The sequence below is a fragment of the Anarhichas minor genome, unplaced genomic scaffold (assembly GCF_050575085.1).
Source record: "Anarhichas minor isolate MPS153535 unplaced genomic scaffold, ASM5057508v1 ptg000043l, whole genome shotgun sequence".
Taxonomy (NCBI): Eukaryota; Metazoa; Chordata; class Actinopteri; order Perciformes; family Anarhichadidae; genus Anarhichas; species Anarhichas minor.
In genome coordinates, this window is record NW_027466489.1 from 5370785 (window position 1) to 5394422 (window position 23638).

A 23638-nucleotide genomic window follows, 5' to 3' on the forward strand; every position below is an offset into this window, starting at 1 on the left:
ATTTGACTTTTACCCTTTTAAATAAAAGAGAAGATATGGAGACTAAAAACATAAAATCTGGAAAGTGGTATTGCGGCGAAAGATAAATGTATTAGATGGAAAAGAAAGATGGCAACAAGAACTGGCACAAATCAAAATCTATTTCATTATTAGAACTAATTTTACTTCAAACTTGTTGGAGAGAATAAGTGGTTATGATAAAAAAAAAAGCTTCAAGAGCTTCTTAAGACGCCGTTAGCCATCTACGGGCAGGTGTGGACTTACTGGTTAGTCTAAGAGTATCATTAGTTTATATGCTTTTGAGAAACAGCTGTTAAGCTTTTACGATCATCTTAGCCTTAAATTACTAGAAAACGGAGCTGTATTCTCTTTACAGTACGTGGCTGTAGAACATCTTTAACGGGCACGTTTCCTGCCCCCTATCAAAACTACTTGCAGGAGAACACACGTCAAACTGCAAAAACTGACTCCTCTGTGCAGAAAGCCGACGTAAACATTTGTAATGCACAACAGATGTATCGACATCTGACTCGCTTAACTAAAGCCAGCGTGATCACAAGACAAAATGTCACGAGTGTGTGGCTCGACTTTCTCCAACCAATGCAGCCGTTTATCTGCTGATCAGACAACAGCACGGGCTGAAGTAAACATGCAGATCCGCTCCGTTCTGCCTCGAGCATCATCAGTGGAATCAGTAGTAAGTGCAAAACAAGCTACTGCCTCTCTCTGGACGAGGACAATATGCCAGCACTCCTCTGATGGAAACATGACTGTTCTGTCTTTTCCCCTCATGGCTCCATTTCCGCATGAACGCAGTCTCTCTCTCTCTCTCTCTCTCTCTCTCTGCCACACCACCCTGACTGACCGCCAAGCTGGACAAATCTGTTTAGTTGGGGGTGAGAGGGTGGCGGTGACTGGGAAATAGCTTCCCCAAAAGAATTGGTGACCAAACAAGACCATTGGCTTTTACTAAAGCACATACCTTCGAAACAAGAAGATTACCGAGAGAGAAGACGGCACACAGGAGAGAGAGAGAAACAAAAAGAGAACGAAAGCGAAATGGAGCTGCTAGAGAGAAAGGGGAGCAGTCTGAGGCGAGCCACAGGGGAGATGGCAGCCGTGGGTGCCCTTGAAATTGCCTGACTCATTACTGCAGCAGCACGGCCATGCGTGGTGATGGCAGGCTCGGAGAGAGAGAGAGCTCTCGGCTGGGCTGTGACAGTCGGAGAGTGAAAGACAGCCATGTTTTTAAAACCACCAGAGGAACACTTCAAAAGGATGCTCGTTCTTCCTTTCTCCAAACACCAACCCCTGCGATACAGCGAGGCAGGCGAGAACAATACAATACGTTTTCATGATTAACCCCCTGTTTGTTGTCTGACAGGGAGGGAAGAAGTAGGTGTAAGAACGCCGTTAATAGAGGACAGCACACAGGTGCGTCTGGACACTTTGAGTGACAGGTCTGTGTGGGTGACTCAACACCACTAATCATTTAATTCTTCTTCAGCTGCGTGGGCTTGAGACCAGCATTACTGCACAGCTGCTATACCATCTATACTCTGTGGAACAAAGTTAAGCCCCCCCCCCCCCAAATATGCATGTATAACCAGGGGTTGCAGTCTTACTTCCTTTCTTATCTGGTCTTACATCGCTGTCAAGTAGAGCGGAAACACGTCCCGAGGGCAAGCAGACAGCTGGATGGGTCCGTCTAGCTCTGCTGTACTGCGGTCGCACACGGCCCGCTGACAGCCTCCATCATCACAATTAAGGCACGGCGGCTGCTGTGGCTTCCACTTTGTCCTCCGCAGCAGTTGACTGCCAACTTTAGGTCACAGTGGGTGCGATAATAAGTGCGCAGCTTCGTCCAGCTTCAATCAAGGTTACAGCATCCAGCCAACCTCTATTTAAGATGGCGCCAGCGCTCCAAGTGTAGCGCGACTGAGGGAGGGATGTAATCTCATCACCATTACACATGCAGCCTAAAAGAAAAAAAGGGCATTATCTCCCAGAGCACGTACTGTACTGGGTAAGAGATGCGGCTCTGTAGATAAGAAGTGTGGCTCTCTGGTTCTAACCTCATTCAATAAGTTCAAAGTAAGACTGACGGCACAAAAATAACCGCACAACAAAACAACAGAGGATTAAAATGATGAGACTGCTTGGAGTGCATTAAGAATCTGGAGATTGAGAGGGCTGATTGTGGCTCAGTTTAATGTTTCAGTTCAAGAAGATTTGATTTTATTGTTAATTGAGATTTTGCATTTAGAGTGCTTTCTGCTCCTGAACATAATGTTTAAATGGTGTTTAATGCCGTTCCAATATGACTGCTGGAATAAAACCCCTAATCAGAATGCATTAGTTCCCTGTGAAACCTACGCTCCCTGACGCGAATGACAAATCCTCCTCCAACCCACCTTTAATGTCTATATGTTAAGAAACATCGAGCAAGCGAGCAGTTATGTGTCGGGTGACTGTTTGCCAGATGTGCGTGTGTCAACCTGCAACGGCCGAGCGCTGGATGTGTTTGTGCGGTACAGATTTGGCCCGCAGGAGTGTTTACAGGAGGTAAAGCTCTCAACTCAGCAACAAGACTCGGGGCCGGAGGTCAGCGGAGCGACACGCCAGGCTAAGAAGATTACAGGCCCGGCCTCGTCAGTGGACACCGGCCAGCCGAACACACTGTGGACACACAGTCGACAGCAGTGGTGCCATGACGTAACAGGAGTGCGTACATCTAAAACCTTTTGGGAATCTGGTCCGTTTGAGTGAATCAAAATCAAAAGGCTTTGGTGCTCAAATGTGTTGTGAAAGTGAATTACAGCTTATGTAAAATATAAGCCATGAATGATAAACACACGCGAGATGACGCATCGACAGCGATGACATTTAGCACCAAAAGAAATCGGAAAACAATCGGGGCCGACACGCGGCAGTTCTGGATCACGACAGACTACGTTGTTATGATTCGGTGTTTCATCATGGTGGCCCATCCTAGGGCTTAGTTCATGTCTGCGTACTGTGGATGTTGAAATGTGATTTTGTTATCCTAGTGACTCTGATTGTGAAACACACTAATGATCAGTGTTCTGATATCTGAAGAGAGACGGGTTACTAACAACAAGGCGATGTGTGTGTCATCCCGCTCCTCTAGCGGATGATGTAGAGAGAGGATGACGTAACTTAAGAGCAAACACTGCTGCGGAAATGGACAGCAACGGTGAACAATTATTACTCAGACATCAGGGTTTGTTTGGTGGGTTTTCCCCACAGAACAAAATCATGACTCTTCACAGAGTATCTGGCAAATTGAAAGCAGACCGCACAAGTTCTCGTCCCCGTCTTTGTGAGCGAGTCACAGCTGTGCAGAGCCACACGAATGATGAGTTATGTCACGCTAACGGGGGCAGAGGAGTAAGCATCGTAGAATTAGAGACAACTCTCGCCAATCCCGAATGCCATGCGCCAAAGTGTTTAACAAAAACAAGCTTTGGCTCTCGCCCTACCAAAACCTTTACACCCAACAAAAACTCTTGAGATTCATTTTAAAAGGAGGTCACCATGCTGGCACGGCATGCGCCCCTCTGGCCCAGATAGTCAAAACTCTGGGGCTGATTGCTGCTGCACTTTAACACATCCTCGCCATGTTGTTTTGGCACTTTAGTTAAGCATTGTCGAGCCTGACGCTAAAAGGGAAGTTTGCGCCCCGCAGGCGCAGCTCTCACACATTTGTTTCCATCTGACACACGGCTCCTGTCGGCTCCGGGAGGGAAAACGAAACGATAAGTAAACTTGTAAGTAAGAAGTAATGATTATATGGGCTCCTTGTTCTGATGTTTGCGTTCGCCTGGTGAAATGATGAGACGTTGCGTAACAAACCACCCCACTTGTAGATCTCAAAAGGAGAGCGTGCCAAGCTCGTCGTGGGACGGGGTTGTTTCCGACGGGGCCTCTGTGTGCTCGTACTCTCCTTCAGTATTGTAGATCTGGGAAGCCTCCAAAGCTCCTGCCAGAATACAGAATGCCAGAACGCTGCCTTGAAAAGAGCTCCAAGCAGAGGGACAAGCTGGTGTCCAAGAAAAGAGAAGCATCTTGTGCTGGGCCTAATTACTTCTGCTCCAAGATTACACGGTTTTGACCTTTCTCAGGCTTCCAGTGCAGAGCCTGATTGGAAATCAAGGAGGAGAGCATTGATGTTCACAGCGCTGGTAATTACATTCAATGCAGAACACAGGAGGGCACCGCTGCAGCTCTACACTACCCACCAACAGTCTCTCTAACTTCACATGTATTCTACTTATTTAACTCGTCTTTTGTTTTAATTCTCTCCTCACAACTACCTCAATTGATGCCTGAACAGATTCAGGCTTTATTCATTGTGCCATTTGTTTAGACGCAGGAGTCAGAACAGCAGAGTAAAGAAATATGACAACAAAAATCACAGAAAAATAAGATCAGATAGCTAAAGAACATAACAAAAAAAGCTAGCAAGTGTAAATGATTAGAAACATTATGAGATAATATACAAATACACAAGAGCAGTACAGAGGAAGTAAGGGTGTGTGTGATGGGTCACATGTTCATAGTGTAAAAAGATACCGCTACTGTAGCTGGTAAAGAAGTAAATCCAGTGTAATCAGCAGTTTAGATAATAACCAAGAAAAGTATTAAACTTCAGTCAACGTGAAAGCTGCAGTAACACGTGTTAGCTACACTTCACATTGCTATTTCTCCGGCTCCGGCAAAGAAAGACGAGGACCTGATTCTTCATCCAGTTTACAAAACCCTGATTGGCTTTGTCGGTTTTTCCAACGGCTGTCAATCCGGCCGACACCAGACCGTAGAAATCTCTGAAAAATCTTTTGGCCATTCAATAAATGACAAAACGTCCATTAATTCTGTCTCGCTACTCTGCATCAGATTGAGTTTATGGTTCAGCTGCAGTCTCCACATGATCCTGTGCTCACGGATTCACAGCAGTGAGAGCGCATTGAGCTTGCCGGGTGTCGAAGATACCTCTTACACCCTCCTGAAAGTGTGAGTGTAATGAATAGTCAATCTCATTGATACAGTCTCTCTGCAGCAAGGGAGGACTTCTAAAGCAACACTCAAAGTTACAACGTCTGTGGCATTTAAAAAAAATGTAGGCTTGTGGCGAAGACGATCGTGTAGCATTAAACTCAATGTTATGAATCATCAAAACTGTGAAACTAAAGCAGAGATTATGTTAGGGTGACATCCAATGAGTGTCGCTGCAACAGGGGAGTGTTAATCCCTTCAAAACTGCATAGCTGAGTGTCAACAATCCACACTTTGGTCTGTTTCTTATCATAACGTTCACCTTGCTATCTGCCAAGAAGACAGCAAGGTGAACGATTACATTAAATGGAGCAAATCTCAATATCTACATGGGTAACAGCGGACTGAAGGAATGAGAGAGACCTTTAAATAAGACTGGAATGTGTTGCTTTGCATACTGGAGCAGAGAAGGAACAGGATTAGGAGCTTTGTTTCACAGTTATTGGATTTTGGCTCTGTGGGAATGGAATTATCCCAAACACAGAGAGGAAAGCGAACGCTGAGCTGCTCCTGTTAATGTGGAAAATAAGACTCGGTGTCAACACATACGACATGTTAACATAAGCTTCATAAGTGAGCTCACATCTACAAAGTCACTGTCAAGAGAAATATCACTGATCTGAACTTCATGGGATCAGTTTTACACGTTACATCTGCCGGTGCACTCGCATGTCAAAATCCCTTCACTGAGACATACCACCATACTTCCAACGTACACATTGGAAACACTCAGAACAATATGACAATACTATCAAGTGCAGTGCATCCACATCATCAGTGTTGCATTTTTTGTTGTTCAATGTGTGAAATTAATTTAAACCGGGATTTAAATGATCAGGTTTTACATTTATTCACTTTATTTCAGAGACGGAATGAAACCCAACTGAACTCACCGATGTGCCAGGTAATGTGGGCATCGGCAAGGGAAAAGTAAATGAGATACGTTTCACTCCTGAGCACCTATTGGACCCAAACTACTCCGGGGCAAAGCACAAAATCCCTAAACGGCTTCAGTGAAGCTGCTCTGTGGCAGGAGAGGATTGAGGATGAACTGTCTGGGCAGCTCCCGCGGGGCGAACGAGTGCAACTGCCTGAATGTGGCGCAGAGTGCTGATGGGTTCCAAGAAAATATCAGCCTCTGCCTCGCTAATGAGCTGTCAAAGAGTGCGAGCGCCACAACTGACCTGTATCTCCTCGTAGGCCTCGTCGATAGTCGTCACTTGGTGCTGCTCGTGCAGCGCCGGCTCGTCGCAGAAGAAGCACACCAGGCTTTTGTCGGTGAGGCAGAAGAGCTTGACCTTCTCGTGGTCCTTGCAGGGGTAGGAGCTCCGCTGAGCGTTGAGGATGGCGTCCAGCGGGAAGGCCGAGTAGCGCTCCACAATGTTGGACAACTTGAGACTCGGCGAGAGCAGGGGATCGGTGAAGGTCCTCCGGCACTCGGGACAGTCCCGCACTCCGTGAAGCTCCTGCCTGCTCCAGTGCTCGGTGATGCAGCTTCTGCAGAAGTAGTGCTCGCACCCAAAGCTGACGGGGTCCTGGTAGATGCTGAGGCAGATGGAACAGAGGAGCTCGTCCTTCAAGCAGCAAGCCATTTGCAAAGACGGAGACCGAGCGGCATCGACAGGGGCAATGCTCCGGGGCTGAGTGTACTTTGGTTTAATCTGCAGGTCAGTGGTTCACTGCCATGTGATGATGCCGAGATCTTCAGAAACCTTTATTCTGTCTGTTGAAATATGGCAAACAAAAACAATAAGGGGCCATTAATCTCAAATGATATATTTACAACAAACAAATGATTAACAGGCCAGATTCTCTCGGTTACACATTAACGAAACACACTTCAATGAGAGCCAGTGAAACATCGAACGTCTCTCTAAGGGATTTCAGTGGGCTGTCATAGCTGGCTGGCACTTTTTAAGCAAAAATGCCAACAAATTCACAGGTTACACCTTCTCAAATGTTAGTATTTGCTAGTTTTCACAGCTTTTTTTATGATTCAACGTCTTTTGGACAGTTTTGGACTGTTGGACGAACAAAACAACTAGATGGAAGATGTCCCTTGAGCTCTGGGAAAATTAGATTTTTCAACTTTCTGACATTTTCCAGACCAAACGATTCATGGCTTGAGAAAACAATCAGCAGATTAATGGATAATCAAAAGAGTTGTCGCCCTGTTTGGAAGCACTTTTACTTAAAATAAGTGTCAAGTGCACAAGCTAATATCAGAAGTACCAGGTTGCTCTTTTAACCTCTTACTTTCTTACCAAAAACAACTAAATTGTAACGTAATTCCATTTAGCTTTCTCAAGAGAGCAGATGTAATCTAGTCTTCACTTTGTTAGCTCCCTCCTTACCTGAGGAAACACCTGAATATGTTGATACTTTTATCTAAATACTTCTCCACCTGGCTACATCCTTTCCCACTCTCATTGTGGAGGATTGTTTGATTTCCACAGCAAACTGTCTCCACCAGCCAACAAGGAAACAGGGAAACACCTGCAGCGGTGTTATTTCCGCTGCTGTCTTCCTCCCACCCCGTTGTTAACAAGCTTCCTTTTAAATTCCCATTATTAGGCGATATCCGGACAGCCCGGACTGAGCTTCTTTTTTTTTTTTCTTCTTTCTTTTTTTTTTACTTCTTACCATCTACAACAAACTGTCGATACAACACTTGTGTTGTAACTTTGCATACAGGCTATTTTAATGGGCTTGCTCTACATTTGCTTGCAAGCTGGATTTTGTAAACATACCCGACCAGGACCACGACACTACAGCGGGAGGATGAGAGGGGACAGAGACACGAAATGGGGCCAAACTAATTTAATAAGCTACATATTAAAAAGGGGGTGAACAGGTGAGGGGTGAATGTATCTACATGTGTCAATACATAAGCGAAGAAAATAATAGGAATGAAGAAAGACTCAACTCACCGACTTCTTTCCAGCGACATCGGCGGCTCCAATGCGAGTGTCTTTCAGGAAAGAGAGCAGCTCACAGCGGCAACAGACGCAACCAACTGTATCGATCGATGGGGGTGTTATCAAACGTAATATTTAAAGGATTACAGCTGTTCATCGATAAATACCTTACAAGAGGGAAAGTCAAAAGGAATAGAACAAGATTTGTGTTAAATTTAGGATCATGAGTGATTTGATTAGGGGATACGAGGCTTAATAAATGACAACATAAAGTTTAACTCCCTCCATTAATGGAGTGGCTCAGACTTCCTCACCTCGCGCTTAGCATCGCTGCTTAGCTACCATGATTACAACAAATAAACACGCTAAAATACACGAACTGTTACTGGATTTGTATAAGAAGCTGTTTGGCTTTTAAACAAATAAAATAAGTGTGTAGAAGTTGCTATAAAAATGTACTGTCACTGTTGACTGAAACGCGTTTTATGAGCCGGCTTCCACAGGCTGCAGTGTCAACCTTCAACCAGCAGGTGTCAGGAGAAAACACCTTATTGTTCCCAGTACAGGTGGAGGCTCCTTCATGAGAGGTTTGAGAGAATCACGTTAGTATGTGTTGTAAAATCTTTTAATCTTTGTGAGTTTGATCTATTGTGAGTCCCAAAACCTTATACTTTATTTTAAGACGCCACTACATTTCAAATTGCAATATTGTACAATTAACTCCACTACAATTTTGTAAAGATGTATTTGCTTTGCCTATTATTATGTTGGGTACAAAATATTGTATGAACTAAAATAAAGTATAATGCATTCTTATAATAAAATTTGCCACAAGTATACATAAGGCAGTTAGAATTGGCTCCACAATGACAAGCTACAACATGAAAATGTTGCTTCCACAGTGATGCATCAGTATAGTTGTGTTATAATACAGTCATAACTCAAAACAGACAGCCTTTCAGCTGCCTAATGAGTATTTCTTACTTGTGAAGTACATTTAATTCACTTAATTTATTATGTCTTTATAAGTAAGATTATGACTGCAGGACCTGTGTTCGAGTATTCTTTACACATACTCATTAACTTTTACAAAAGATCTAAATATTGTTATATGGGAAAGGTTGGAGGTCGGGATTACATTTTACTCTCTTGTAAAGATATGTTAGTTACCTTATGATGACTGGAGACTGCAGATCATAATTTATATCCCTTTTAATTTACTACTACTTGTATTTTCACGACATCACTCAAGGAAAGACAATATTTACATCTTTATTTACTGTATATACATATATAAACACACAGTGACAGTTCATGGGTTTGATATGGAAATAGAAGGTTTAAGCTAGTCTGGTTGTCCTCATAATAAGAAACTTGCTATGAAATGCAACTTGTTGCCAGTCAGATTGTTTTCAATGTTCTATCACAGACATGTCCAAAGTCCGGCTTCCAGGAGAGGTGGAGATCGCAATGTTTTTTTCACCGAAAACTGAAACAACTGTGTCTGCCTAATTAGTCATGAGACTGTTGCCTTGTTTAAGGAATATAATGTAAAGAGACACTGCGAGACCAAACATGCTAATGCTACAACAAGCTATCAGAGCGACCGTGCTAGAAAAGTGAAGCAACTCCAAGATAACTTGACCTCACAGCAGCGGTCCTTTTCACAGGAAAACATCATCAAAGTAAGCTACCAAGTGGCCATGGTAATTGCTAAACATGACAAACCTTTTACGGAAGGTGAGTTTATCAAAGACTGTGTTATGAAAATAGCAGAAAACATAATTGCCCCGAGAAGAAGACCGAGTTTGCTAATGTTTGCCTGGCTCGTAACACTGAAGAGCTATCATCAGATACTAAGAGACAACTTGATTTGTTTCGTTAGCCTGTTTCATGTGTGTTGAACTTAAATGTGAGACAACTTTTCACTACCCTCACTAAGTCATATTTAAGATTGTCTTGAGGTGAGAATATTGATCGGTTTCTATGTAATTAGCTTTTAGATGGCTTGTTCTTTGTGTTCTCTGACTTTCAAGATGTGAAATAAAGGCAGAATAGTTGTTGAGATGTGTTCACACATGAATGCTTACATTTGGTTACATTGCTATTTGCTGTCATTGAAAACAAAATGATTAAATAACAATGTATGTATAGGCTACTTGTATTGTTTAAAATAATGTCAGCAGGGACTGTTGACCCTTGGGCATTTTCACATTATCAAATCTGGCCCTCTTTGAAAAAAGTTTGGACACCCCTGAAGTAAAATAACAATGTCAGGAAGTAAAGTGACATTTTTTTTATCAACCTGACAAAATTACGTTCTTGTGGGAAGAAAAGAAAAGAAAAGGCAACAATGTAACTTCTTTACATTCCAATAGAATGTAAAGAAGTTACATTGTATCAGAATGTAACTTCTTTACATTCTAATAGAATGTAAAGAAGCTACAGTGTATAGAATGATTCTATTGAAGTTATTCCTTTTTTAAATGTTTTAGATGAGTCACTAATCACTTTAAAATAGTGATTATAGCTGCTTACATTTGGTTACATTGCTATTTGCTGTCAGTGAAAATAAAATTATTAAATAACAATGTATGTATAGGCTACTTGCATTGTTAATAATAATGTCAGCAGGGACTGTTGGCCCTTGGGCATTTTCACATTATCAAATCTGGCCCTCTTTGAAAAAAGTTTGGACACCCCTGTTCTATCACAAACAAATAGATGTATCAGTCTTTCACGCAGGTACACTGCAGCTTTCACTCTCCTGCACTGACATCAGTGATTGTTTGCCGGCTTCTTGATGCGGGATGCTAAATGACTCCTCTTCCTCTCCAAAGGGGAGTTTAGAGTCAACTTGCATCGAGTCTGTGGGCGTGACAGACGGTGTCCCACAAGACCTGTTTTCAATGTGGAAAGTGATGTTGACGTTGACGTGGGGGCTGGTGGTCACGGGGCTGATGACCTGTGGGCTGGTGGGCTGAGAGGAGGACTGTGTAGGGATGCTGGGCTGCGGGGGGACAGTCTCTGTATTGGAAAGTAAAGTCATGGGCTCCGACTGGGCAGAGAGTGGATTGTGAAGAGCCATGGTGGATTGCAAAGGGCCGATGGACTCCTGGCTGCTGGAACCGTCTGTTCGGGTCAAAGCTTCAGTGTTGTTACTGCACTGACTGTGGTCACTGCAGGCTTCCCCTCTCTGCAGCAGACACTGTTGTTCTGGTGAGGGTACTGTGATATAATTCAGCTGGGTTTGCCTAAAATAACCCTGATTGATCTGCAGTAGAAAGACAGAAAGAGGTTGATTCTCAGTATTCTTTACGGAACTATATTTAAAGGTTGTCAAGAAAAAGAAAAATGCGGAAGACTCACTTTATCACCACTCTCACAATTTGCATTTGCGTCTACTTGAGGATTAAATCCTTCTTCATCTGTGCAAAAAAAGCAATGTGAACCATTAGTAAGGTAGTGAAAACAAACGATGAGGTTTCCTGATGAAGATGTTGACAAATATAGGTCATTATCATTCAAGTTGAAGATCAAAATAATGTAGATATAAATCATAGCTTTCCCACAAAACAAGAACACGATTAATTTTTTTACAGGATGCAGTTACCTTTCTTCCAGACTGGTTTACAAAGGCACAGCAGGATGATAACGATGACAAAGAGTGAAAACCCAAAGACACCGGCAATGACTGCAGCTAAGAAAGAGGTAAACAGAAACAAAACACGGAGGCAGAAGGAGAGAGATGACACATTGATTAGACCTCACAGTTTTCTCACGATGACTTGCTGAGAAACACAGAATCAGTTACCGTACCCAATGTATTGTCAGGCATTGTGCCTGGTTTTGTCGAAGACTTGAACACCGTCTCTGTAAAAGACGGGCTAACAGACAGTGTGGTGTCTGTCGGTCGACGCGGAGCGTTGGAGTCTGAGGTTGCTGAGACTGTGCTCACCACTGTGCTCCTCGCTGTGCTCCTCGCTGTGGTCCTCGCTGTGCTCATCGTGATTGTAGTCGTGAACACAAGCTCAGTGGGAGGCCCTTGTGTTGAGGTTTGAGGCAACATGTTGGACATATACGCCTCAGGTTCACACACGGTGTCCGAGGTAGCGTTGCCATTTTTGACAACGACCCCCCCATGACAGCTGGGGAGAAACAGAGCGAGAGATCAAAGATCTGAGCTTCAAACAGCTGCGTACAGATGTGACTTTATGCTTCACTCACTCAGTGTGGGGCAGACAGCGGTCTGTGGAAGAGACTGTGTCAGAGAACGTCCCACTGCGGCACCGTTCACACCTCACATCAGCGTTGACTGTCCCTGAGAACAACACCCAAACATGTTGCCATTTACTAACATTTCACTATCAGACATCCCATTTCATTAAAAGTTAATGATGCATACTGTATGTAACAAGTTTGACAGGATATGTGGTTGATATCGACCGCAGAGACAGATGTAACCAATACTATGATGGATGTGATATAGTTATTACAATATATAAAAACATTAATGGATTGATGGTCAATGAAACAGGAGTCCAACCTCTTCAAACTGTAAACATGTTCTTGACATTTGTAATTTTGCAATAAATGTAATTGAATATCAATGCGTTAATGTCTAAATTAAAATATATATATATATGTATTTTATGGTAAACACACAAACAATTGAAAAATAGCAGTTGCTGTACCTGGCACAGACACTCCATAACCGAGTTTGCATTTCCTGTACCGTCCACACGCTGAGCAGAACGGGTCATCAAAGTCCATGATGCAATACATCCCAGGTTGGCACACACATCTTGACCTTGCAGTAGAGGAGCAGCTCTGAACTTCCTGCAGACCTTTGGCTGGTTGTATGTAGAAAATAATGTTTTACTTACAGGAACAATTATGTGTTAAAACATAAAGCAAAACAATAAGTATTTTTTTTAAATTGCATTCTTAACAGTGCAGCTCCTGACCTTCTTTGCACCTGGGACAGGAGAAGCAGTTGTCAGCGTAGTTCCAGCTGTCCAAGTACAGGCCTGTTGGGCATTGTCCACACACAGTCTCAGTAGTTTTAGAGCATTCTTGTGTCTGCCGCTGTCCTGTTAGAACATATGAATGAAAACCCTCTTGTTAGTTGTCTTTAAATGCCTTTTATAACAGCACACAAGCATTGTAACTCCAAAATTTCCACCAATAGACAAAAAGTGTGAAGATTAAACGATACATTTCATATTATTCCTCATACATTTTCACTGTGCATCACAGTACCATGCCGTTGATGTTGGTTTGATTAAAACACATCACATGTTCACGCCTAAAATGGTGTTGTTAATCACAGTCCAAGATGAAATGGTGATACAGACACAGAATACTTGCATGCAGTTTATGTCGTGGGAGGTAACTGATTACTATTTTTTAATAATGACCAGTTTTTATAGCCCAAATCTTTATAAGAAGACTGAGAAGGTGTGGCGAGAACAGATTAAATGAAAACACTTCATAGAACGTGTCTATACTAATTGCAATACATTCGACAATGTGTCTCGATTCCTGCTCCTCATGAGCTGCAACGTTGCAAAGCTGCGAGGTGAAACACTTGTTGTGCATCATGAGCTACAACTGTGTCCTACTTCTTTGTGGAGTGACAGGTTATTTTACATTATAACAAAAACAGCCCTGTTCACGATTAGCACTATACAGTATAGTTGATCTTGGAGGCTATTAGGCTAATGTTAGCAGCTTTGTCCTGCTCTATTGGGTTTGAAGTTTACACTCCAGCAATCACAACAACATTACCCAAGATAGTGTTACATGTGCCGAACACATTGGTTAGTCCTCATCCTAAAGGCCTGTCTCTAACATTTTAAGTAAAACATGCTGTTTGAGTATACGAACAAACAGCATTAGGTTAGATCAAACCGATTAGATCGATTTATTTCAAACATCTGACAAATAATAAGAAAACATGACAACCCAGTCATGAAGCTAACATTAGCTTAATCAGCTATTTGGCTGATGAAATCTGCTAATGATAGTTGTCATTTTAGACAATAAAATCAACGATAAGCTGCTTTTGTCCTCCTCTGTCTGAAATCATAGGACCCTGTGTTGTGAGAGCAGCATCTGACAGGCAAAGGAGGGATGGGGCTTAGCAAACTACACTGCATGGGGCATTTGACACTTAAAAAATGTACTTTTCTTTGGTGGACAAAGTACGTTTAAGTGACACTATTTTGTAACTTATGTAGTGCAATTTCTCATCAATTATCAACTTACACACATGTACTGATACTGTGTGAGATATATTGACCAATTATCGGTCTAGCCCTACTTTAAACAAATGTACACAAAACACTTGCTTCATGTAGTCTCTTCGGATGAAACAAGGAAAGTGATGAATGTCTTGAGCTACTGTAGGTGTTAAAATGTCACACCTCCACGCCCAGGCTTTTACTAACACGTTTTCACGGCCTGTGTCACCAAATAACCTTTTGTTTTCTGCACCGCCACAGCTTTGTCTTTCAGTACAGCGTTGAGTATTGAGTATTTTTAGAAACTTTACAAATTGCAGTCCTTGCTGTGTATACAGGACATCACTTACCAGGGGGGCATTTCTTGCAGCATATATTTAAATCATCCAACGTGTACTCTGTTGTTGAGTTGAGACACTTTCCATTTGAGTCTGCCTGATAGGGCTGAGAGCAGACCTGTGGGAAAGAGACAACACATAAGAGCAACTCATCTAGTGGTGTTCAGATGAGGAGAGCAAAGAACATTAAAGTCTTTTCTTGTAATGTCATTTTGAAATGACCCATGTAGGCCAACTTTGGTATCAGCCTAACATTTTTCCTGGTAGTAATTAAAAAAAATCTACAATAAAGTCATTGTTTGACAACAGTTAAACAGAACCAGTTAAAAATGAGCTTAAAGTAGTCGCAGACCACCCACACCTGCGCCCACCTTTTCCTTTCTGGTAATGCTGTCGGCCTGAGCCGCAGGCATGGTCAAACAGGCAGCCATTGTTCTGAATTTGTAGAAGGTGCATTTCACCTCAACAGTATCTCTTCCTGTCTGCGGGGCCCTCTGAAATATGCACACATGCAGCTACAACCTCTCCTTCAGACATCCCAAAATATCACAAATAGAGCTGCTATTACATTACTGGTGTTCTGAAAAGTCACGACATAGTGCACAGTTGATGAGACACCTGTCCTGTGCATAAGAGTTGCAAGTGTCTCCCAGTGCCCTCCAATGACATGAAGAAGTTAGAATATGCTGACAGAAGCAGTGTATTTCTCGTATAACAGGAAACAGAGGCGGCAAGCTGGAAGCCCTCGGCAAACTTCTTTGTTACTTCTTCTGTGGTGTGACCACTGGTAGCACGGGATGTGATGACAAAGATAAACTTCTGTGAAGCTCCACGTTATCAATTACTGTCAGCTTATCGAAGAGAACATTCTGTTGTTTTCCGCTTTCTCCTGGCTGCATGCCTAAACAAACTCATCCTCTTCATAGACATGCAAAAGGCTGCCGGGCAACAGAAGACAGACCTGCTGCTGGTGTCCTAACAATGAGATATTCAGTCTGAAACTGCATCAGATGCCAAGCAATTGAAACCAAATATTCATACAGGTTCACCACAGTAAGACTTTCTACTGTAACCTTTTCACACACCAGACAAAACTGGCATGGACACAGAAAAGAAATGTTTTCATTTCTTTTCTGTGTCCCCCCCCCCCTCTCCTCCATGACGGGTGATAAAGTAAGTAAGACTAGAAACATCTTTAAAAGATCAAATGCATTGATTTACATTTAAGATTTATGGCGCAAACATTGTTTTACACATATTTCAAAAGCAGATTTTTTTAATTGCTATGCCTGTTTAACTTCACACTTCCTTGAATGAATCCAAGCAAGTGAAATGTAATCTAACAATTCACTTTGTGTTGAAGCAGTACGCTGGTCAGCAGAAGAATGCGGACGCTGGCTGATAGCCAACCTGTCCAGAGTCCCTGATAAACACTGCAAACATGCACGACAGACTTACAGACACAAAACCTACCTTAAGAGTTTGAGCATTCAGCAGAACCAGCAGTACAAGTATGTCCTTCATTGCCTCTTCAAAGCAAACTGTAGCCTGTCGAGGATACAGCCAACAGCGTGTGCACTGATCATTTCAGAAAGGCGGGCCGGCAGTCTGTGCGAACAGCAACAATTTCCTTGAAGTCAGTCGAGAGTTTGGAGGAAGGAAATGGCTCTAGACTAGATTCACTGATGATTGAATGAGCATTATGAGGTTTGACAGAGTTTAGATGAGGTTGAACACTCATACTGTACTTCTACATGACAGACAGTAGAAGTCTATTATGTATATATATATATATACAGCATAAAATAAATACATTTATCTTTTCTTTTTCTTTTTTACCTGCAGCTGATTAGAGGAAAAACACAGTCTGTAAAAAGTATTTACATCCCCCTTGGAAGTTGAATCAAAACAGATTAAATGTGACTTTTCGAAAAACAGTAAACTAATCTCCAGAAGGGGATTTTAATGAATTACCTGTTTGCATAAATAACCCCCTTTAACAGGACACACATCATGCATCCCATTGGTTTTAGTAATCACATAACTAAATGGAGATCACCTGTGTGTACTTAAAGGGTTTCTCTCTGTAACGTTTGGTGATCTGCATCACTGCAAAAACCTACAGTGTACAGTAAACCTTTTAATGACCTGGTCCCACTACTGGAATTGAAAAGACAAAGCCTCTACATTTATCATCCCGTCCCATCATTAATAAATTATTTTGAATAGTGTGAAGGCAGCAGAAAAATGAAACCATGCGAAAATGAGTTGACTTTCGATGCTGCTCCCGTGTGATTCGTGTGAATCGGTAGGAAATGCGCAGCACTGACAGGTAGTGAACAATGAAGCCCCTACCTACCAAAACAACAAGTGGACTCACTTGCTGTTTTTCTCTTTTTGTTCAGACGCAGTGGAGTTCAACAAAGCCCAGCTTGGTGTGCAACATCAACTGTAATAGCAATTGTTTTAGTCCGTGCTGTTGGGTTTCTACACTGTGGCAGGATGTATAGCTGATCGTTACATAATAAAATCTCATCTTTCCACTAGAGGCCCAGGTTAAGTGACTGCTAGTATTTGTCATTACTGGAGTGTCAATGAGCAAGGCACTGAAGCCTACGTCATCTCCAACTTTACTCTTTGAACTCCCTGTGGACACGTGGAAATAAAGTCATACAAAGCCACAAAGCTTAACTGTATTGTACTCTACCGACCGACTGCCTAGTTTAGTGCCCCGATGCCTCACTCTTTGTTCCTGTGTGAGACGTTGACATTTCACAATAAAGTTCCCCCTCCCACATTCTTAACATTCAAGTGCAACAGGAGCAGCCCAGTTATCCATTGTTATCTTGTTCTGTATTGTCTCTTGTAATTTTGAGGTGATTCTTTTTTTTACTGTCATACCTTCAGTGTTTAACTGGGTTGGTTGCTACAGCATAAAACGTGACCAGCAGAAGTGAAACCTTTTTTATGATTTTTTTTACTATCTACTTTGGCCTACTTTCAGGTTTACTGATCTTGTACACTGCTGCTGCTGAGTAATTCCAAAAAGCACAGCAGAATGGTTACGATTTTTATACGATAAGACTTCAAACTTGCTTCAGGCAGATATGAACATTCTTTTTTTGCTGAAGTCACATCCTTGAATGCGTATTGCGTGGTGCAGATTTTTCACATCAGTCTGAAGAAAGCTGTACTGACCTGAAGACAGTAAAGGCAGGCATGCTGTTCACAGTGAGTGATGTGTTATTGGTCTCATGTAAGCAAGTTTCAAATCCTGTTAATTTCTATACTGTGTGAAATGGGAACCAATGGCTATCTGGAGGTAGAACAATACATTGAACTCTATTCTGAGACAGTAGAGCATGCTTTGAGAAAATGACTTTATTATTTATGATTTAAAGGAAGTAAAACTAAAACGTGAAAAATAAACTGGTATGGCCATTATGTGCAGACTCGAGTATTTACCAGTGCAGTAAATCACCTGGATGATCTCCCTTTGATAATTACCACGTAAGCCCCATTTTATCATCTGATCACTGCTGAGTCTTCAGTGTTGGATAATAGTTTATTGATCTCTCGCTAGGATGTTGTAGTTTCACGGTAAAAGCTGCAACTTTTAATAGCTGACCAATGAAAATGAGCAGAGCATAAGAATATGCATACCACATGGGTATTTGAAGATATGATGATGATGACATGAGTTTCAGAAGCAACATTTTCCTTCACAACTGTCTGTGGTAAAAATTTAAATGTAGTATCACAAAGCCTCATCTCACGCAAAGCTTGGCTCTCATGTCATGATGCCGACTCTGTTCTAAGATGACGATCTGCCTGCCAGAACACAGCACACGGCTCTGAGCAAGCCGTTTGTGCTACAGCATCAAAGTATTGCAGCTACAACACTCACCAGGAACTCAAAACAAATAGATACGACTATATTCCTGTTGAACTTCACAACAAAACAAATAACAATAAAATTACATCTCCTTGTGCCCTCGAACATTTTTTTTTATACCGTCTAACTTTTTTAAATATGTGTTAGCCTGCAAGACGCAAACTGGAAACACTGAAGTGTCAACGCTGGCATTGCTTAAGTGTTTGACATTAAGTGTAGATGGTTGTGGTTTCCTGTGAATTGCATTGTACAGTTTGTACATCAGCCTCAGTGTTTTCTGTCCCACAGTCAGGATGAGTCAAAGGAAGTTAAAAACAGAAGTATGCATAAACCTGGGAGCCAAAGCATACAGCTGTAAAGGGCAACAGAGAGGATTCAAAATGACTTCCTCAATGTTGTGAAATTTACAAAGCAAAGTTGATTCTAAAACCGTCTCCACGGTGGCGTAACACTATGAGCTCTTGCTTTGTGTCCACGAGGCTGCCGACAGTCACATGTGAAGTCTAAATCTGTCCAAACGTTGTATCATTTGTTCAGATCAGGACAAATAAAATGCAAACTTCTGCAAGCATGAAATAGGCTGCTCTGTCATGTACTCAGTTATTCCCATGTAATTAAGCTGCCTGTTAATTAATCACATGTGGCATTTCATTCTATAACTCATTAAAATCTTGAAAAAAAAAAAAAAAGATCTCATGTTTCAAATGAATCTATTTAAGATTAGGCACAAATGTCAACGCATTATCTTTTGAGATCACTGTTTGTTTCTTTCATGGAGAAAATCTAATTTTAACAGAAAAATTTAACAGAGAAATTACAGAAAATATTATTGAAATAAAACATTGTCAAACAAAATACAACACAGAGACTGAAAACATGAGCACAGAAAAGGAAATCATTTTTACCACGACTATCACCTCAAAATAGACCTTTGATTGCTCGTCAGTGCAAAGGGTGAAACATGCTTCCTAGTTTTCTTTTGGAAGAGAAGTGTTGGAAGTTGTGACGAACCAACCGGGACACATCTGAGATCTGGTCGGAGATCTTACCGGACACTTTGGCTGCACAGAAGTCCTGAAAAATATGAAAACCACCATATGAGAATTGTGCCATGTATGTCCTCACAAGATTCAACATTGACCTTTTTCTTTTCCACTGTTTTATAAAACATTAATAACAAGTGCATTACATGTAGATAAGCCAGTTCCAGGGTCTTACTATTGTGTATGCTGGTTCACTGTTATCTACTATAACACATCAAAATGTGTCCTGTGAAAAAGGTCAACAATATTTAAGTTTGAGATACAGTACGAGGCCTGCAGTGTGTCACCTCCAGTTCCTCGTCCTGTGACCCGGTGGAGCTCTTCATATTCAGACTGCCCCGCAGGTCGAGGCTGCTGGGCGGCGGCAGCGTGCTCTGACCCGTGTTCGACCAGCCTGAGACACAGTGCTGGACAGGACCAGAGAGATGCATGAAGATCAGTACACTTAAAATGTGAAACTAAACATCAGGTTTACATGAAGATCTCAGAGGGTAAACGGCACAGCCAAGAAGTCATAAATGGTTATTCAGTGGGGTCCCTCACTCACCGATGGTAACCCCAAACTATCAGAAGGGTCAAAGCTGCATCGCCGATGAGCTTTGTACTTGTAGGGTGGCAGGAGGGTGGAGCGAGGGATGCTGACCCTTACAAAGAAAACAAAAAGAAAACTCATGAGACAAAAGACATGCTGCTACAGTCGTAAAACGTGGTGGTTTTAATGCAGCTTAACTAAAACTGATTGTTGATTGTATCTTAAAAACATGAAGGTAAAAAATGTGAAAGATTTGAAGTCCAACCCGACCCGTTTCTGCATTTTTGAACACAGACACACAATTTTGCCTCACTCACCACTCATATGATTTTGTTTTATGTTTTTGAATTGTTATGCAATAGCTGATACATTAGTCTTCCTCAAAAAGAGAAAGGGTGACTCCTGAGAATCCCCGAGGATACTGAACCCCACAGCCTTGGTACAGAGCCCTTTTATTCTGCTATAACGTGTTTAAATGAAAACAATAGGTACCAATATTTGACCGTGACATTCACAGAGGTACAAGTGAAGCCCGGGACAGGACTTGTTTCAGATTACAAGATGTAAATAACAAGGAAAAATAACACAGTATGAAATATCTCAGCCTCACTCAGGCGTTGAGTGCCCTTCTGTTCCTAAGGGCTCAGAAAAGGCAGTTTCAGTGAACACGATCAGTACCTGATGAGAGCCGGTTCAGCAGTAGTGTGGGGCTGGGAGGATTTGTGCTCTTTGCACACGGGGCAGCACTCCTGAGAGTGAAGTGGGACAGGAAACAGTCTGCTGTTAATCCTGTAAGAAAACGTACCTGAACAAAAAGATGAGGGAGCAGAGATGAGAATTGCGTCGTCAGCCATCATAAAAAGAAAAATGAGACGAGGCTATTCAAATAAACGACCCGTCTTACATCGATGAGTATCTGTGTTAGCCTCTGGACCGCTCCTGTCAGTGAGCAGCGGCACGGCTGAATGGTTCTCCTTAGGAAATCTATCAGGAAAGCAAATTAAAAGTAATGCAATGAAGCCATCATCAATCACAGGCAAACCAGGCAATCAAAGGGGAAGCACTCACTCCGCTTGTGGGCTGTGGACACACTGGTCTCTATTGAGCGATCGAAACGTGTGCAGGTCATTGAAGAACTCGTCAGAGCGCTCTATCAAGGAGTCCTCTCCATCCAGGACTCCTTGGAGGGAACAAACATCACCTGTTAGGGCTCTATTAGACGGCTGTGTGTATAAGACAGAACCAGGCAGACAGAGAGACCCAAAAGGCGTACCTGCTATCCAGTCATACCCGAGGAGTGGCTGCAAACGATGCCTGTCCGAGGCAGATGTCTCTTCACATTCATCAGACTGAAATGTGACTCGACTCCGAACCTGCCTCTACAAAAACAAACAAGTGGAGCAGAGTATTATAGTTAACATGTTCTACTTAATTCACTACTTGTTGTTCCACCTGCGTCTCCTCCCAAACTCCCCAGGGCCATAGGTTCATAAAAAGCTTCAGTAAAAAGCCTCAGAATTATTATTTAACCGTGCTCTGACAAAAGACTACTGTAGCTCATGTGAGTGAACGGAGCACGATCAGTGAGGAAAATATAGGAGATATAACAATGATACTATTGGACTTTTGGACTCACAGTGCAATTGTTTGGCTTTAAATAAACTGAATCATGCTGATGGCCATTTTATTCTTATTTCAAGGTGTAAAACAAGACAGAGATTTAGCTAGAAACCCTTCCAGAGACAGGTCCACTGAGTTTCCAGCACACATGCGGGTGAGTAAACAGTGCTGCTTACCCTACAGGACATGTTTTCCTACCTGTTCTTTGCTGTGATTTACTAGACAGGACTCGGTTGTGGATGGGTCCATATGCTGCAGCCTGCTGTGGACTAGAGGATGTCTGTTGCGGTCTTTGAACAGGCCTGATGGTGCTGTATGTTCAGCAGTCACTCTTCTGTATTTGGAGGTCAAAGACGGTGCTGAAATAGAGCTGGGGACGCCTGTTTGTCTCTCGCACGTATCTGATGGAGACACCGGGGGATCAGATGTATTCATCACATACACAACACAGGCTTGCGGTGAAATGTAACGTGATAAGCAAACACTCCGTCTTCTCTTTGTGGTTTTATTTACCCGCAAATCTCACTGTAGGTCTGGCGAGGGCGGCCCGGGCAGGACCTCGGTCTCCATCGGTCAGGATCTCTGCTGGCTCCCTCCTCTCCTCAGCCTCGTCCTCTCTCTCCCTCCTCTCCTCAGCCTCGTCCTCTCTCTCCCTCCTCTCCTCAGCCTCGTCCTCTCTCTCCCTCCTCTCCTCAGCCTCGTCCTCTCTCTCCCTCTTGCGGCTCTGACTGCAGCCGCTGAGCCGCTCCAGTTTCTCTCGCTGCTGCTTCAACCGGTTCAATAAATCTCTGTTACGCTCTCGTAAAACGTCTACTCGGTCGGCGGAGGACATTTTTTTTTAAATTACACGTTTAAATCACGTTTATTTAGCTGAGAGGGAAAGAAAAAGCGGATGTTTCGTACTCTTTTGTGATTTAAACTGGGCTCCACCACCAGCTTCTTAACGACGCGTTGACAACAACGATGTGATTGGCTGTGAACCTTCTACCCGTCATGCTTTGCAACTGTCCAAGGTTTTATCTTAAAGGGACAGACACACATTTGATTTAAGCTACAGGACGTGATGTTGAACAACAGAGGGCGCTGTTTATTTAACTAGTGGCACTGACTGGACACAGTTGAAGCTGGTCAGGACTGCAGATTAGTTAATAACACTGTTAAAGAACCACATTGTAAATCATATTCTATTCAAGTAGTCGTTTGGTGATCTATATTTTTCTTATTGCCTTCAAATTCCAACATTGGAATGAAGTATTGTGGCTAAAGCCTGATATAGTTTATATCTCTGTGCCACAGTGTTGTCCAGCAACCATTAAACATGGCAATGTGATTTACATTTTGTGTAGGAGCCAATGGGCTTGGGACTGAATGCCACAGACAGAGACACAGACTAAGTCGATGTTGGACTTAGTTCTATTATTGGATTTGGAAAATCGAAAATATATTACATTGACACCCTTATCCTTTACTACTTTAAGTAAGGTCCTGCATTTTAAGTAAAGTTGTCAGATCACATAGAATACATGAACATATTACATCAGATGATTAGATATTTTGTAGTAAAATCTGAATCTGCAGAGCTAAAAACAACCATTAAGGAAATGCAGTTGAATACAAAGTAGGCTACAATATTTTAGTCTGAAACATAGTGGAGTCGAGATCAAGTATATTGTACTTGAGTATAGCTTGGTTAAAATGTAAATTACGACTTACTCAATTACATTCCACCATTTGTTAATAACAAGAGCTGCTGAGTCTATGCACAAAATGACATTGTTTATTTATCATGCCAGGTCAAATTAATTCACAAAGCATTTTTCAACAATTTCAGCAAAAACTGAGCCTAACTAAATCTAACTAATAACTGAAGCAAAATAGTTAAATACTGTAATTCAGACTTAAACTCAAGGTAGGTATCATTAGGTAGAAAGAAGGACTGAACTTCAGGCCAGAAGTTTCAAAGAGGAAACT

General features: G+C 42.2%; 3 protein-coding genes across 4 annotated transcripts in view; all 3 read right to left on the minus strand.

Moving 5' to 3' along the window:
• trim62.1 (tripartite motif containing 62, tandem duplicate 1) overlaps positions 1-8077 on the minus strand; it is a 30195-nt gene extending 22118 nt beyond the window's left edge. Inside the window, exons 1-2 of one of the 2 annotated variants that reach the window (XM_076110666.1) lie at positions 8007-8077; positions 6261-6799 (exon numbers count right to left, since the gene is read on the minus strand). In XM_076110666.1, the coding sequence (XP_075966781.1) occupies positions 6261-6668 (408 nt within the window). In that variant the 5' untranslated portion in view covers positions 6669-6799; positions 8007-8077. Of the gene's footprint in view, positions 1-5969; positions 6239-6260; positions 6800-8006 lie in introns of those variants that run through there. The other variant, XM_076110667.1, reaches the window with a different exon arrangement.
• A 1173-nt stretch (positions 8078-9250) lies between these two features.
• tnfrsf1b (tumor necrosis factor receptor superfamily, member 1B) lies at positions 9251-16175 on the minus strand. The gene is made up of 9 exons (XM_076110592.1): positions 16051-16175; positions 14590-14695; positions 12962-13087; positions 12689-12847; positions 12222-12315; positions 11814-12142; positions 11608-11694; positions 11364-11422; positions 9251-11268 (listed from the first exon to the last, which is right to left on the minus strand). Exons 1-9 carry the CDS (start codon positions 16099-16101, stop codon positions 10732-10734), a joined length of 1548 nt encoding a protein of 515 aa, XP_075966707.1. The 5' UTR covers positions 16102-16175; the 3' UTR covers positions 9251-10731.
• Positions 16176-17962: 1787 nt separating this feature from the next.
• Positions 17963-22499, minus strand: miip (migration and invasion inhibitory protein). The gene is made up of 10 exons (XM_076110901.1): positions 22365-22499; positions 22181-22274; positions 21866-22068; positions 21321-21426; positions 21116-21227; positions 20952-21031; positions 20726-20852; positions 20063-20159; positions 19803-19922; positions 17963-19546 (listed from the first exon to the last, which is right to left on the minus strand). Exons 1-10 carry the CDS (start codon positions 22497-22499, stop codon positions 19415-19417), a joined length of 1206 nt encoding a protein of 401 aa, XP_075967016.1. The 3' UTR covers positions 17963-19414.
• Positions 22500-23638: the final 1139 nt, after the last annotated feature.